This window comes from Rhea pennata, chromosome 1 (genome assembly GCF_028389875.1).
Source record: "Rhea pennata isolate bPtePen1 chromosome 1, bPtePen1.pri, whole genome shotgun sequence".
In the NCBI taxonomy this organism is placed as follows: Eukaryota; Metazoa; Chordata; class Aves; order Rheiformes; family Rheidae; genus Rhea; species Rhea pennata.
Genome location: NC_084663.1, coordinates 45,229,626 through 45,244,793, shown reverse-complemented (window position 1 = coordinate 45,244,793; position 15,168 = coordinate 45,229,626). Strand labels below are relative to the sequence as shown.

Here is a 15,168-nt window from a genome sequence, read left to right as displayed (position 1 = left end):
AGCCTCAATGCTCCCCATGCTGTACAACGTGCAGGCAAGTTCTGTCTTCTGTTAGTCAGGCAGACAAGTGCCACAGCTATTCTCATACCAAATCTCAGAGCCAACCTTTCCTTGTCTGTCAAATGGGACATTCCCTCCAATTTACAACACACTTTCACGCTTTTGAGATCAAGTGAGAGTAGTGTCCTCTTGTCTCTCAGGGTGTTTCACTACCTCCGCTCCCAGGGGAGCTGGTCCATGCCTAAGCCTCCCCTCCCATGTTTGTCTGAAGTCAAACTTTTAAAGTATGTCATCCGGAAATGCAGTTCACATCAGTCATGCCTATGTTCTCATGAGGAGGTAAGATCCCTTTCAGTCCCTAAAAGTCCTGTATGCCCCATAACAACTGGTTCAGCATTTGAAAGGCAATACAGCAAGAAGAGATGAAGAATTGGATCCTGGGAAGTTTCCTTATTCCTCTCACCTTCAACAAGAGAAAAGAAAGGAGGTATTTTCATGAGGTCAAAAGCACTGCTGGTCTGGAAGGAATCCACAGCCACTCAAGTCACTAGGAAGGAAGTTTGGCTTGAGAGGAAGTCTTAAATATGCTTAGCATAGATGCTTAGCAGCAGCTTGTGTTGGTAGTGAGAAGATGGGCAGCCATGAATACAACACAGGAGAACCTGGGAACAGCTAAGGGCAGGTAGGCAACCACTGCAAGTTCCTCCTCCCTTCTGTAAAGGCAGACAAACATAATGGAACAGAATTGAAAAAGTGAATCTGTCAGACACTGACTGTGACTTTCCAAAAGAAGGGCTCTGTGGTCACTCTGCAGCACCTATACATGAAGAATAAAAGATTTCTATAGGATGACTATTTTGAACAAGCAAGAAAACAAGCAGAAGAACATTTTAGAACATGTTTTTTCAACTGGAAAGTCAGGCTTTATTGGCAATAATACATGGTGTAGAAATCAAATAATATTTCTCTAGAGGACCATTATCAGCTTTGTACTGTGCTCCTGAAGCCAGGAATACAACGGAAAGACAGTCCTATTGGGTTTGGATAAAAGAGGTTAGTAGACCTTCTCAAAAGAGCTGCTGGAGCAATAGATTCTTCACTGGTGAGGGAGTTGCAATATCCCTGGGGGAGCGTGAGAAGGAGACTGGATCTGGTGAAGCAAGGAACAGTGCTATTTTTTCCCTAGCTGAGGATTAGCTGCAGGCAACCCAAGAATCACTGCTTAACAACCCATTTCTACCATCAGCAGCAGAACTAACACAGCAGGAGCTGTTAGAAGTTTTATGAAAACTCACCTTGGCAAAAAAGAACATGCCTTTAACAATGCTAGCAAAATGCATTAAAGCCATTTCCCTCACACTTACTCTTAGCGTGGTCAAGGTGAATGAAAGAATTACTAAATGTTTTCGAGAAGTCAAAGAGAGAAATTTTGTACCGAAACACCTAAGGAAAAACTACATGATAAAGTAAATCTCGGTTATGTATGACAAAGTCCAACACCTATTTCATTTTTTAAATATATATGTACTATAGAAAGTAAATTTCCTGTCTTTTAGAGGTCTTGCCATGAATAAAAACAAATTCTAAACACTTGCCATTTGGAGGCATTGAAAGCATGTTATCTATGTGAAGGCTATAAAAATACAGTCAATTACCTGGAAATCACTACGATTCTTCTTCCAGCTGTTAGATAGTTCTAGGCAGAACTTGCTCTAGGCAAGCCTGGAGCCTTTGTCATTAAATCTCTATTCCACGTTTTGGACAAAAATAAAAGAAGCACTTGCAGAAACTGCTTTTTAATATGATACTGTGTTAACTGATTACGTAGACCTCCAACTCAAGGCATAATTTAGTCCCCCACATCATGATTAAACCATCTAGTGGAAACTATATTTGTTTTGCTCATAGGTACATTTTTCTTTTCCCCCTCATTCTATGTGTGTGTCTTTATGTATGTTGTTACAGTAAGACATTTAATCAAGCTCTTTTGAAGTGGTAGAGTGGAAACAGCTGTATCTGACAATGTGCCGATGACATGAGGCTTAAAGCTGTCATGAGCTCCAGATTGTAAGCAGCACTAATATGTGGTTGGGAGGGTAGTGGCTTTCAGGTCATGGCATCTCCTTGAGGAATGCTTCTAAGCCAATCAGCTCAAGGTGGTGGCTCAAAGTCTTAAGGATCTGGTGGGCTTTCTTTCATTTAATACTCTTGAGGTCACACTTCAAAGTGCCCTTTCTTCTCAAGATCTATCGGCCATATGTGGGGGTTCTAGAGCTGCTTTTTAGAGATCAGCTGTTTCAAGTTCATACTTAAAAAATTAGAAATGTTCTGGATGACTGATTTTTCCACAACAAACGGAGCTTAAAGCACATTTTAGAGTGCCTAATGTGTTCAAACAGTTCCTGGCTTGCAAACATTACAAGATGTAGGGCACCTAGAAACTTTCTCTGAATACAGAATTTTCTCAGCAGTATTCCCACTCTGAATAATTACTGCATAAATGTCTTCTGTCCAGGAAACTTGCACTTTCATTTCTTCACTCAGTGGCATTTGTTAGAACCAGGCTGCTTTAGTGAGATTAACACACATCCAAGTGAACACTGCTAGAACTAACACAAGTGCTTCTCACCGCGAAGGCTCTAAATGATTTTGTTTCAGCTATGGTAAACACACCCGGTGGGAATGCATTTTTTAGGATGTATTCAGAAAGATACAGGGGCTAGGGAAGGTAATACCTCTAAATTACCGAAACAGACAGAGGAGAAGAGAGTCCTGCAAGAAACGATCTGTAGCTCTTAAAGCAGACCCCCACTCAAAACCACTGCCTGGATTCTCCTCTCCACTTCAGCTCTGCTGGGGAAGCTGGCTCTGTGCTGACTCTTACTCATCTGAAAATGAACAAACGTAACCTGAGGAATGCCCACCTCTTCAGTGAAATTTAAGAAAAAGAACTCCCATTTGCAAAGAGGCACTACACTCTACAAAAAGTATCGCTCCTCTGAAATTTGACTGGAAATTACTCTAAGCAAGGTTAAATACACGTCTATCACAAATAAGGCCAATCATGAACATTATTAAGAGAACAGTTAGGTCTAAAGCTGGAATAATACCAGCCAGATTTGTTTTTCTTTATGCCCAAGTTGTATTTCAGCTGCTGCTGCTATTGTACCGAAGTGCTATAATTCTTTTACACTCTGCAGAATGAACGTATATCAAAACTGCATCCAATAGGGAAGATTATGTTCAAGGAGCAGATATATATTTCAGCTCATGTGTGTTGTAATTGACTGTTCCTTTACTGGGCATATCTTACTTGCAAATACTTTACTCAATGTAATAAATGTTTTCGCAGTACTTTTCAGTCCTAACAGAATTAATTCAATGATAAATGATTCACCACCAATATTATGAAAATACGATCCTGTTGTGTTTTGCTTTTCAAAAACAATGGTTTGTATTTTTCAAATGAGTTGCATTTCTCCTGTAATTAAACACTTTCTTCTGTTTGTTTTTAAGCCTAAGATGTTTAGCCTCCTTAGTCACAACTATAATAAAATCTGAAGTCTCAGTATATTGTTCTCATGCTCTGAAATTTCCATGTCTTGTATTTTAAAATAAGAAAGCATATCACATCGAAGTCAATTATTGGAGTTGTTATCCTTTGTGCTTTGCAGCTCCATTTCTTGCATGTGAGCTGCTTACCCCAGAAGAGACCCTGGGCACATCCAAAGTGAAGCTCCCCAGAAGTACTGGACCCTCAGGGTCACAATTAAAAGGGAGATAGCCCCAGGGAAAGAAGGATATTTAAATTGGAAATGACTGTAGAAAGTTTCAGCACATCAGCTTCTGCATCCAAAGGGTTTATGCCTGGGGGCAAGTGGGAAGCAAGATTTCCTTCCAAAACCAAGAGGAACACATGAAAGACTGAAGAAAAGGAGGTAAAAGTGAGAATGCTGAGGACAAAATTGTTATGAATGATGGAAACCATCTGAAGGCTAAGGTGAGCATCTGAATTCCCTAACAACCAGTAAAAGATTGAATAGTTTGCAGCATTATTAGTACTTCTTACTGCCCCTAAGGGTGGTATTTTACAGAAGAGGTACCAGCAATAACACATAATATGCAATATTTATAAAGAAATGGATACAAAAAAGTTGAAACCTGAATTTTACTTCAGGCTGAACTAGCTGAAAATCTCTCAGAATCCAGGCACTGGTCTAATCCTAAATAAGGAGGAATAAATAATTTAGGTGCCTTGGTATGGGGAATAAGGAGTTGGTGACAGAGAAGTGGGTTGTCAACTTGGAATCTGGAGGAGTGACTGGAGAAATGCAGGAAAAAATGAAGAAAAGTAGAAAAGTTTGGTTAACTTGGAATACTGATCCAAAGTTCACTAAAATCAACAGGTACTGTCTCAAAGACCATAAGAAGAAACATTCTTGTTAAATGCTTTAACCATTCAATTGTTCTAAGAAAAATAACAACCCACTGGACAAACCAGAGGACTTCAGAGCTGCTACAGTATTTTCATTGAGGGGGAATGTGGGACAGATTTCTTGGCAACTAATACTAAATAGATGCACACAAATGTATTTATGGAGCTGCATGTGTGCATACAGTTGCACATTACATTCATACATCTCATTTTGACTCAACTACAAAAAGAATGCTTTCAGCTCTTTTGTGACGTATGAAAAATCAAAATAAAATCCTCTAGCAATATATTTTGCTTGAAATAAAGATATTTCTTTAGCATCTTGGCTCAGATAATTTTGCTGATCCTTCATATTCATAAAACAGCGAGAAGATATACAGACTATATCCAAAATAATAAAAAATGTTCCAGGTCACCACTCCGTTATCTGCATTTTCAAGCTGTTAGAATGGGTCCTACACCACTTTGGCCAGGGCCCTTGCAGCATCTCTGACCATTAGGCCAGTTGGCTTACTGCTGGAGAGCAGCTCTGGGCACTTTTAATTTACCAGTACAGATGTAGCTATTAAGTGTACAGGATTTCACTACAGCCAGCTAATTTGTATTCTGTCCTCCCTTGAAAGGTTGGGAGCTTCTGTGTTACCACATCCACATGATATTACTCACTGCCTAGAAAAATCTCCTTATGAGTGACTTCTTTTCTTTCCACTCTGAAATGATTATGGTAAATTGGACAGTTAATAAAAATAAAACAACAAAACTGTATGGAAAACATGACAATCTTTCCTTCAATTGGTATTCTAGACAGGTCCAGTGAAAACCAGATACATCTTTCCCACTCTGTATCATTAAAATATAAGTCATGAACCATGTATATGACGCTTACCTAGTGAGTTAAACTTAGAAAAGCTTAAAGATGAGAAGCTTTATATTGAAGATGATAAAAGTGGAATTATTTCTTTAAAAAGCTGAACATCAATACTTATGAGCTTTTAATTTAAAAATCAAGTTGCAGATATTTTTCTGATATAGTACATAATAATTACATATCAAGATACAACTTTTTCTAAACAGAGAAAAATTATTCTGATGTTGAATAATGAGCTAAGAATTATGAACAGGGTTGACTGATGATCTGAAAAAGAGTGTTGCAAATTTTCTATAAAAAATAAAACACTGAAAAATCCTCACAGTTGGCAGAAGGGATATAAACCCTTTTCAGCAAGGCAAGGAGGGGCAGGGAGGATGCTTTCTACTTCTAAATCATTTATATCTTACACTATTAGTAAAATTTCACATTTTTTATGTGAGAAGATGACCACCTTATCATAGTAATTTAATATTAAAACCATGTTTTGCTTGGAATACTTGATACTAGAAATTCTCAGGTCCGACAAACAGAATTAAGAAATAGTAAGAAATAGCTGCACCAAGACCCACTTTTTTTAGCAAAGCATCTGAGTACTAAGGTAACATGACTATGTAATACATACTGCATTATGGTTTTTAATTTGAACTACTTCTGGGCTATCCCCATTACATCCAAATATTTTTTCCTCCTATTTAATTCCACAGTACAATGGTGATAATGGTTTGTGCAATGCAGTCCAAATTGAGCAAATGTTGTGCTGATTCAGTAAGTATCTATAGTAGATGCTATAACAAATTGTTGAGATGAGCTATAATAAATTGTTGAGATGATATTATCTTGCAAAAAGGATACTTGGGTCTTACTATGTTCCTAGGCTGATAAGCTTTACATCGCTTTACTAAATTTTAGAGTACTACCACTATGAGATAGAAGACCTCAGTCATTTCTGAAGGTCTCTGAGAAACCTTACACATTTATATACATATCATATTTACACATTTACCATATTTATATGCAGTTATATAAGAACAAAATGTTTCCTAGAAACATTTTGAGAATATGATGAAATGCAGAGAAGAAAACACTAGCCATACCAACTCTGAGGATATTCTTTCAATATTTAGATATTCAGTCAAAAAAAGAAAACAGACTTACTGAAAGTATAAAGAACTATGATTTCTAAAATGTTATCCTAAGAAGTATGAATCAAAGAAATACAGATATTTTTGAGATTTTGAGTGTTTTTTCCCTTTTAGAGATGGAAGTTCTTTCTAATTTCATTTGAATAAATTATAATTTTTAAAATTATCTTGTTATCTTGTTTCTAGTTTTACTTAGGTTGGTTTTGGTTCTTAGGCCTGAAAGTTTTTTGCTTAAAACTGTGTATTGTCTTCTAATATATTTTGACTAAAATTACTAATATGTAACCTCAAGTTTAGCACTACAGAATTCTGTTGACAGGAATGTATTCTATCTTTCATTTATTACATAGACAAAGTATTAAATATTCAAGCTAAATTTTGGCCCATTTGTATCTATGGGTGTTCCCCCCTCAACACACACACCCCAAAGTGCGAAGGTAATTGAAAAGAAATTATAAGATTTAGTAAGAAATAGTAAAAAGTAAATATTTAATTCCTTTGGATCCTCATATAATAAAACTGGGTATTAGCTTTCCTCTTCTTTTTTAAAAAGGAACTCGCATATAATCCTACATACTTCCGCGTCGAAGGACAAGCCTATCTTTGTCAACGGTACAACAGCAAAGTACCTCAGGTAAAATCACCTTTAAGCGTACTGAAGAACAATACTTACCAGAAGTTCACCATATAGGAAAAGACATAAAGGTATTATTTAAAATGCCTGATAGAGTGGATCATGGAATAGACTTTCATTCTCTTTTTTATTAGTTAATAGAGATAGTACAAGAACCACCTTTCCAAACTATATTTAAAAGTAGATAAATATGTCTGAAAATAGAAATCTTTTTGAAGTATGTTAATAAACGTGTTGCTAGAATATTACACTAACGTAATCTGCAAGAACAGTGATTGGCTTGACAAATGAATGGCTTTACCCATTAGAAGAACAGATACAGCACAGGCTGAGAGGGCAACCACTCCAGCAACAAGTTTCTCCTCAACACAAAGGATTCAGCACTGTAGCAAGTTCATCAATTTAAGTAATGGATAGCATTAGGAAAGTACTTACATTAGGTCTTAATCCTGCTGCCATTTCATAATACTTCTCAGCTTCTTCATTGAGACTAGCTTGTCTATCAGGACAGAAAAAAAAATAGTACAGTTAACTTCATTTTTCTTCAGTTAAAAAGAAGGCATATTTAAAAATAATATCAAAATTCTGCAATTACTCCTCACCATTTAAGGATATTAGCCTAACAAGCACAAAGTATCTCAACCTAGAATACTTTTGTAGTTCAGAATATCCTTTATATCTAACAAAACCCTCTTTCTAAATTGTCTTTTCAGTTCTGAAACAGTATTAGTATACATTAGACAGAAATGCAGAAGACCAAATACTCATCTGGGACAAAATTGGAGACATGCAAGTCTTCACCAAAATAAAATCTGGCCCAGTTTTTGTAAAACCTGTCATACTTCAAAAGTACATTATGAAGCTGTTGGTCAATAAATAATATAGTTTATGTTTTTGTGCCTCCCCAAGAACACTATCATTCAATAAAAAAGAATGCAGTGAATAAAATGATTTCTCAAAAATGTGTTTCCACGATTCACAGAATTCATTTGGAAGAGAGAGTTCAGATTTCAACATCTATTCACATCAGACTGAGAGAATATTTTAACTTAGATCTCCCATACCCAAGGAGAATGGGATCAGTTTCTGGGTGTACGAACAACTACCAATCCATGTTTTCCTTTTCCTTATTATTATAGATGCCAATGACACTCTCCCAGGAGCTTAATTTCTACAAGTTTATTTCTTCATTCCCTCAGGTATCGGTATAATACCTGGATGAAAACACAGTATACTGCCAAAGAAATTAAATCTTTTTTTTGTTTGTTTCATCAGGTCCTTTTTTATCTCTTCTCATTACCTTCTTCTTTTGTCTCCAGCTTCTCAATTTCCCTCTCATTTTTCGTTTTGGCTACTGGCTCACAGATATAAGCTAATCACATAAATGTCACAAGAAAGATGCTAGATGCATATGAACAATCAAGCAGGACTACCCAGCAGGCCACTTTTCCCCTGTTATCATAATAATGATTCAAATGAAGGGAAAAAAATGACAATTGCTTTTTCTACGAAGCATTAGGTATTAAAAAAAGCCCAGACATTACTTTGCAAATGTATCAATTCAGTGGCTCAAGTGGTTAGAAATGACTGAATGTCTAAAAACATTAATTTAACACGCTTCTGAATCACTCCTGCTGGGCATTAGCAGCACCTGAAACTACTGAACAAGAACAAAACAGATCAAAACTCAAACTTCTGAATTTAAGGACCTAATAAAAGGCATAACAAACTAAACATGTCACAGTGTTTTCTTCTTCTTTTTATGCTGAACTGTCAGGAAAGAAAGTATTTCTGAATGCAGTGAAATTCTGTACCTATACAAGGTGCCCTCCCCAGAAGGCAGAGACAGACAGTACCCTTTACCTCAAAAAGAAGTGCTGTTGGCATGTGAACATGGAACAAATTAAAATCCTGTCCCCTTTTAACCCAGTGGAAATGTATTGCTTTTTATTCTTCCCATAAATACATCTTTAAATGTGGATCATTGATTTCCAAGTTAAAATCAGTTTGAATTTATAGTTCACTATTAAAAATGGTTTATACAAATGAATGTAAACCACACTAATCTGGTCAGGAAAATGCAAGTCCCGTTACTGGGACATTCAGGAGCAATTCCTTTATTTGAGATGCAGCAGAATTCTGGTTCACATTTTCACTAGAAATCAAAACTAGAAATTCATTATGTTAAGGCCTGGAACGGCTTTCCCTTGAGAAAAATAAAAGGCATAGAGGTAGGAAATTGCAGTAACCCTATGCCACTAAGCAGTAAAGGGCTCTGGATCAGTGTCAAACAATGGAAGATCACTACTAAAGGAAATGTAATTCACAGCAGAATAAAGCATTAGATAAAAAAATGGCAATAGAAAAGGAGGAAAAAGGAAGCAAGGAGAAGTTGGGAAGATAGAGCCCTTTTCATAATTTTAACTTATATTTCAACCTTTTTCCTAAATCTTTTCATGAGGACTGGCCTTGAAAACACATCTGAATTCCACTAATTAACACCTAGCTTTTAATCTTATTGCAAGGGACAAAAATGTCTCCTCACTTTGCTCTCTCATATCCTCCAACCTAAGCCTCCAGACCTACAATACATGACTCCTAGGTTTTTTGACACCCAAGGTGAATTCAAGTTTGATTCTTTTTACATTTATATTGATCACTAGAAAACACTGCTTTAATAGAAAATGACCATGTTGACTGGTTTTGATACATAAATATTTGACTGGGAAAGGGATGTTGTTAACTGGCAGATTGGCACAAAGCCTCAGACTTCCTGTTTCTGATTTTTAAATGAAATTCCAGCTAGGAAAAAGATGTTTTTTCTTCAAGAGGTTCCTATTCTAAAATACAGAATTTTGATTCTTAATGGATTTTTTTGAGTCACAATAAACCATAATCAGATTCCATATATGCAATCCTTCACCCACATTTCTGCTGTGTAACAGTAATAGAATTACATGCATACACGTGCATGTATACATTTAAACACACATACAATAATTTAAGAGTGAATTAAGTCTGCTTAGGCAGTAAGATAAGGGTGAGCTTGTGCCTATGACAGCCGGCAATTACACTGCATGTTCAAACAGGCAACTTAATTTGGAGAGCCCAAATGCTCCAAGGGAAATTCATGACAAAATAAAGATCATGTCATGTAGTATGGCTCTAGTTTAAATTTCTGTTTTCAAATAGCCAATAATGTGCAATAACTCCACGTAATATGAGTGTTGCCCGGAGCAACCCATTGTCCTACCGAAGTATGAAGAACCTAATTATTCCTACAAAACGTGCTTTAAAGCAAAGCTCGTCTCTCTACGCTTCTTCTCATTTGGAGACAACGTTAAGCCCTTTTGCTCCTTCTAATTAGTATAGGGATCCCACTACACTGCCAGTCCTCACAGTAATCATATAAGCCTTACATTACCAGAAACCTATTCTGCAGCATACTACTAGAAAGTGAAAATTAACACTGTTAATACGTGATTCCTCTTAGTCACTAAAGCCATTAACTATTTCAAATATATAGCTCATCACATGCCATTAAAAAGTATGTTGCTTTCCTGAAAGGCTTCAAAAACTGAGGCTATAAGCAAGAGCATAGTAAATACTACAAAAGTAACACACACAAACAATTATCATTTTAAGAAGAACCACTTGAAGGGCAAAATGACCCTTGAATGAAGCTGTTTGAAAGGTAAATCTGGTACAAAAAACAACTTTTAAAAGTGAGTACTGTGAAAGCTAAAAGTTACCAGATTGTCGCAAAGAAATTAATTACATTCATTCTACATTCTCACTCCCATTGCAGATGATTCGATTCATCTGGCATTGCGTTATCAGGATTCTACAGAAGTCAGCAGTGCAAAAACTCAATAACTATGTTCGTGTAACTAGAACAGGGAAGGTCCCTTAACAATGCGAGCAGAGCTAAACTTTTTTTTCCCCCTTGGCTTCAGCTGCTAGAATTGGTCACAAAGACAGGACGTAAACAGTTTTGCAGGACCTGCCTAAGGAGCAGAAGTCTCTTTTCTGCACCCACTAAACTAAGAACAGGCTTTCTATAAATCCAGCTATTGCTTTTGGACAAAGTTAACAATGCTGTTTCAAACTTATGGGAAAAGAGAAAGAGAAAAGAGAAAAAGAAATGCAGTACATGCTTTGTTCAAAATTTTTCAAAGCTCATTAATATTTATTTATTAAGACTTCATTTTAATTTAAACATTTTGATTAGAGAGTAAAGGAATAAAAACACAAAATATTTTAGCACTAGAGCAGAAAAATAATTCATACTTGGAAACAGTCTGTGATCATTCTCGATCTAAAGCAATTGTAAACCCAGTTCTACAGAATTTGTCTGCAATTCTGAAGAAATGTCTGCATGTTTCTAAATCTTGTGATGCTCCTTGGGATAACTGGAAATGCGAGTATGATAGGAGACAAAGATGATATCTTTCTAATTCTGCAGTATATCACTTGCAAGATTATTTGGTCTGAAAAATGTTAGAAATTACACAAAAAGTCTTTGCTGTTATTACCTCCCTGTCATTTTGGACACCTAGCTCAGCATCCAGATCGATACCAATTCCTGTCTCTTCTTAATCCACAAGACACCTTAAAAATTTATCCTTTCTCACCACAGTTAACTCATTTTGATGCCTTGTTAACTACCGTAATACAATGTTTTTCTTTCCCTTACAGGTGTTCAGTCCATTCAAAATTCTTACCCACTTGCCAGTCAGTTTTTATAGCTCTCTATAGTACTTGATTAGCAGTCACTTGCCTATATAAAACTACTATATTTAATAATTTCAGCCTTTCATTTATGATTCTCTTTAGCATCACCTGTACCGTATCACTCTATGCCAGTCTACGTATTGTCTTATTTTTTTCCTTATTTGTATTCTTTATATCTGTTTTTCTTTCAGAATCATCTCTGTTCTCTGTCATTCTAAATATCTTGAAAATCGGCTTCCTCTGAAGTCCCACAAACTCATGACAGATTTATAGCTGCTCTGTACTAACATATGAACCTACATCGTGTTTGTCTGGTGACTATTATACAAACAATATATTGAATAAATTGTCAGATAAAACAGTGAACAAAGGCAGGCAGAAACACCAGTCAGGATCTTAGGGTAGGATCATAGTCTTTTAGCAACAATCAGCCAGATCATAACACATGTGTTTTTCAGCAAATACTTGGCAGCACTGAATTTAACTTTGCGACCCAGACTCTTGCTAAATCATCAAAACAAGCTAAGACTCCATTAGGAAGACATTAGGATCCTTCACAAAGAAACTTGAACATTTAAATGAAAAATCAAACGAATTGGGTATTCCCACAGGAGCACTAGTTAAACCAACAGCATTTTTTTAAAGGTTTTGTGTTTCTAGGTTTTGTATCTTTGTTTTTTTAAGGTTTTGATTTGTGCCTACAGTTAAAATAGAGAATGCACCTTACAATCACTGAGCTCATTGCTGGTCAAAACCACCTAAAGGTGCCCAATCCCAATCAGGTCAAGTTGGATATCTGTGACCGATGCAAGTTACACTGGCACAGATCTGGCTGGAGGATTGAATAAAAAATACCCATATACATAGATGTAAATACATGTGCCTTCAAGATCTGAGCTACTTCACTCAGTGGTCACAGAGCAAGCGAGAGATGTATTAATCTTGGTTTCAGAACAGTATTTATCAACCTTTTTATTTGATCTGTTTCACCATATTTTTAAAAATCGAAAAATTATGGCACTGTATACTATTAAATTATCTTCCATGTCTCACCGCTGAAATTCGTAGGAGGCTAGCACTCTACGCCCTTCTGGATTCATGCCTTCATATCTAATTTGCTATGCTTATTTCTATGAATTTGATTCATTAAAATAAATGTTTGAAATTAATGAATACTATTTTGAGAAGATAATGTTTAAAATATAATCAGGAGAAAGGGAAGAATCTTTAAAGGAACTCATATTTCTCTTGGAGGTTGATCTAATGTTTATCAGTGAACCTTTTGTCCTGGCTTCCTTCCTAATGTAAGAGTTATTTCTCAAAGGGCATTTTAGGGCTTATTTCAAAATCCTAGAATAGAAACTTTCACTCTGAAATGTAGGTCACTCAGCTGAAGCTGATTCTACCCTATTATTAATACTATTTTCTTTCCTTTTCCTTTTATTTTATATTCTAAACGTTAAAAAGTATAAACAGCCAAGCAAGAAATCTTCATTAGAGAAACAATCCTAATAACAGCTTTGTGCTAATGAAGTATATTTTTTATTCTCCTTTCAGGCATTTTCTAAATATAAATATAACCTAAATGAAATCAAGTGTTCTTATACCTGTTAAGTATGCAATAGATAATAATTAGATAGTTATCCTAGAAATAAGCACTGTGGATACCTATTATTGTAACGTTGGTTTAATGATACTGCTCAGGCAGAACCTTAATTTTACTGAATATCTAGGTGTGCCAGCTTCAAAAGCAAAAAGCCTACAATTTTATTCTATTCAGATAAGAGAACAAAAGAGGAGACTACAGTTTAAATCATAGATTCTGATAATAACATTAATTGCTCCTGTGTCTCAAAGTTATTGTTAGTTTGAGACTATATGGGTTTATGGTTATCATAATGTTCCCTTCTGATGTTAATAAAAAAACAGCTATGTTCAATATTATCTAGTTAAAGCCAGATCAAAATTACAGTCTCTTATTTGCAGTTGCTATGTGTCCTAAATCATTAAAAATTAGGAGACAGGAAATCTTGCAGAAGGCTCTTCAGAAAAGAAGAGACACTTGTTCTCATATGCCAGCAAAAAGGATTACCTCCTTGTGAACAACAGAAATTTCGAAGGTAATAAATTATGAGTTAACACACAGAAAATTAAAAATAGATAGTGCTAAACTGTGCAAAAGTTTCACTCCAGTTCTTTTTACTTTACTACTACTAATGAATTTTTCAAAACAGGCACTGGGGTTTAAAAAACCCCATGTAAGCAAAGACTGTAGAGACTTCCCTGAAAAGAAGGGAGAATATCAAGTAAGGCAGATGTAAAAGCACTAACCTGAGCATATGGGCTGCATTGAAAACAACATCAAATTCTGTATTATCTAGTTCAGCCGCTTTCTTTGCCATCTCAGCTGCTTCTATCAGGCGGGATTCTTCTAGGAGGAACTGACCTGCAATGGAGTAGGTGAATGTGAACCCACAGAAAAAAAAAATATTTTTCAGACAATATAGCCAGGAAAAGAATTTTTAAAAGATGCCCCAGGTTTAGTGTTTGGTCATTTGTTGCTCTTCTCTGTGTTTCAGTATCTTTAAAAAGATAGTAAATATAGGGAAAAAAATGCAGTAGACATGATTGGTAATAGCCGCAATATTTGCAGAAGATATATATGAATAGTGAAAATGATACAGTACAACTCAGCCTTCAAGAAATAATACCCCAGTCTCTGAGTAGTCTGCCATTAAAGAAACTGCCCTTCTGCCCATACATTAACCTTCACTTCCTCAAGGAAAACGAAATAAAATAGCCCACACAAAACCACATTCCCATTTTAAGAGCATATCTCAAAACCAGATTAAACAATATATATGGCATGGATTACTCAAAAATCAAATAATCTAAGCTTTATGACAATAATCAGATTCTCAAATTCTTCTAGGTTTTGTATATGAACACAAGTTATATTCCCACAACTTCAGACATCAAAATTCAGTAACAAGAAGCAATTCAAAAGGAAATAACAGAAAATTGGTGAGCAAACCATGATGAGAATAAGCCAGGAAAGTAAAACAGAGTTAAATTACTACATCAATTTCTTATCACTCTGTAATTCCATCTGTATCTCCTCCAGATAATATGGACATGGCAGACTGATGCACAGGTCTACCTGTTGCTTTATGAAGGGAAAGCATTTTCTGGGAGACTACACACTGTAATTTTTCAGGAAATTTTATTTTGCAATATTAGTGAGAAGAAAATACGGATGCTTCTCAGCTTCTCTCCTTTCAAAATGAGAGCTGACTGAGGTGTTGTTGTTTTGTGCTGTTTTTCTTCTCCCCAGCATAGATTCCTGAGTATT

General features: G+C 35.8%; 1 protein-coding gene across 1 annotated transcript in view; it reads right to left on the bottom strand.

Annotated features, from left to right (window-relative positions):
• The window catches only part of TMTC2 (transmembrane O-mannosyltransferase targeting cadherins 2), a 251,582-nt gene that overhangs the window by 19,728 nt on the left and 216,686 nt on the right, over nt 1-15,168 (bottom strand). The window contains exons 10-11 of the mRNA XM_062584900.1: nt 14,148-14,262; nt 7,518-7,581 (exon numbers count right to left, since the gene is read on the bottom strand). Coding sequence (XP_062440884.1) covers nt 7,518-7,581; nt 14,148-14,262 — 179 coding nt within the window. The remainder of the gene's footprint in view (nt 1-7,517; nt 7,582-14,147; nt 14,263-15,168) is intronic.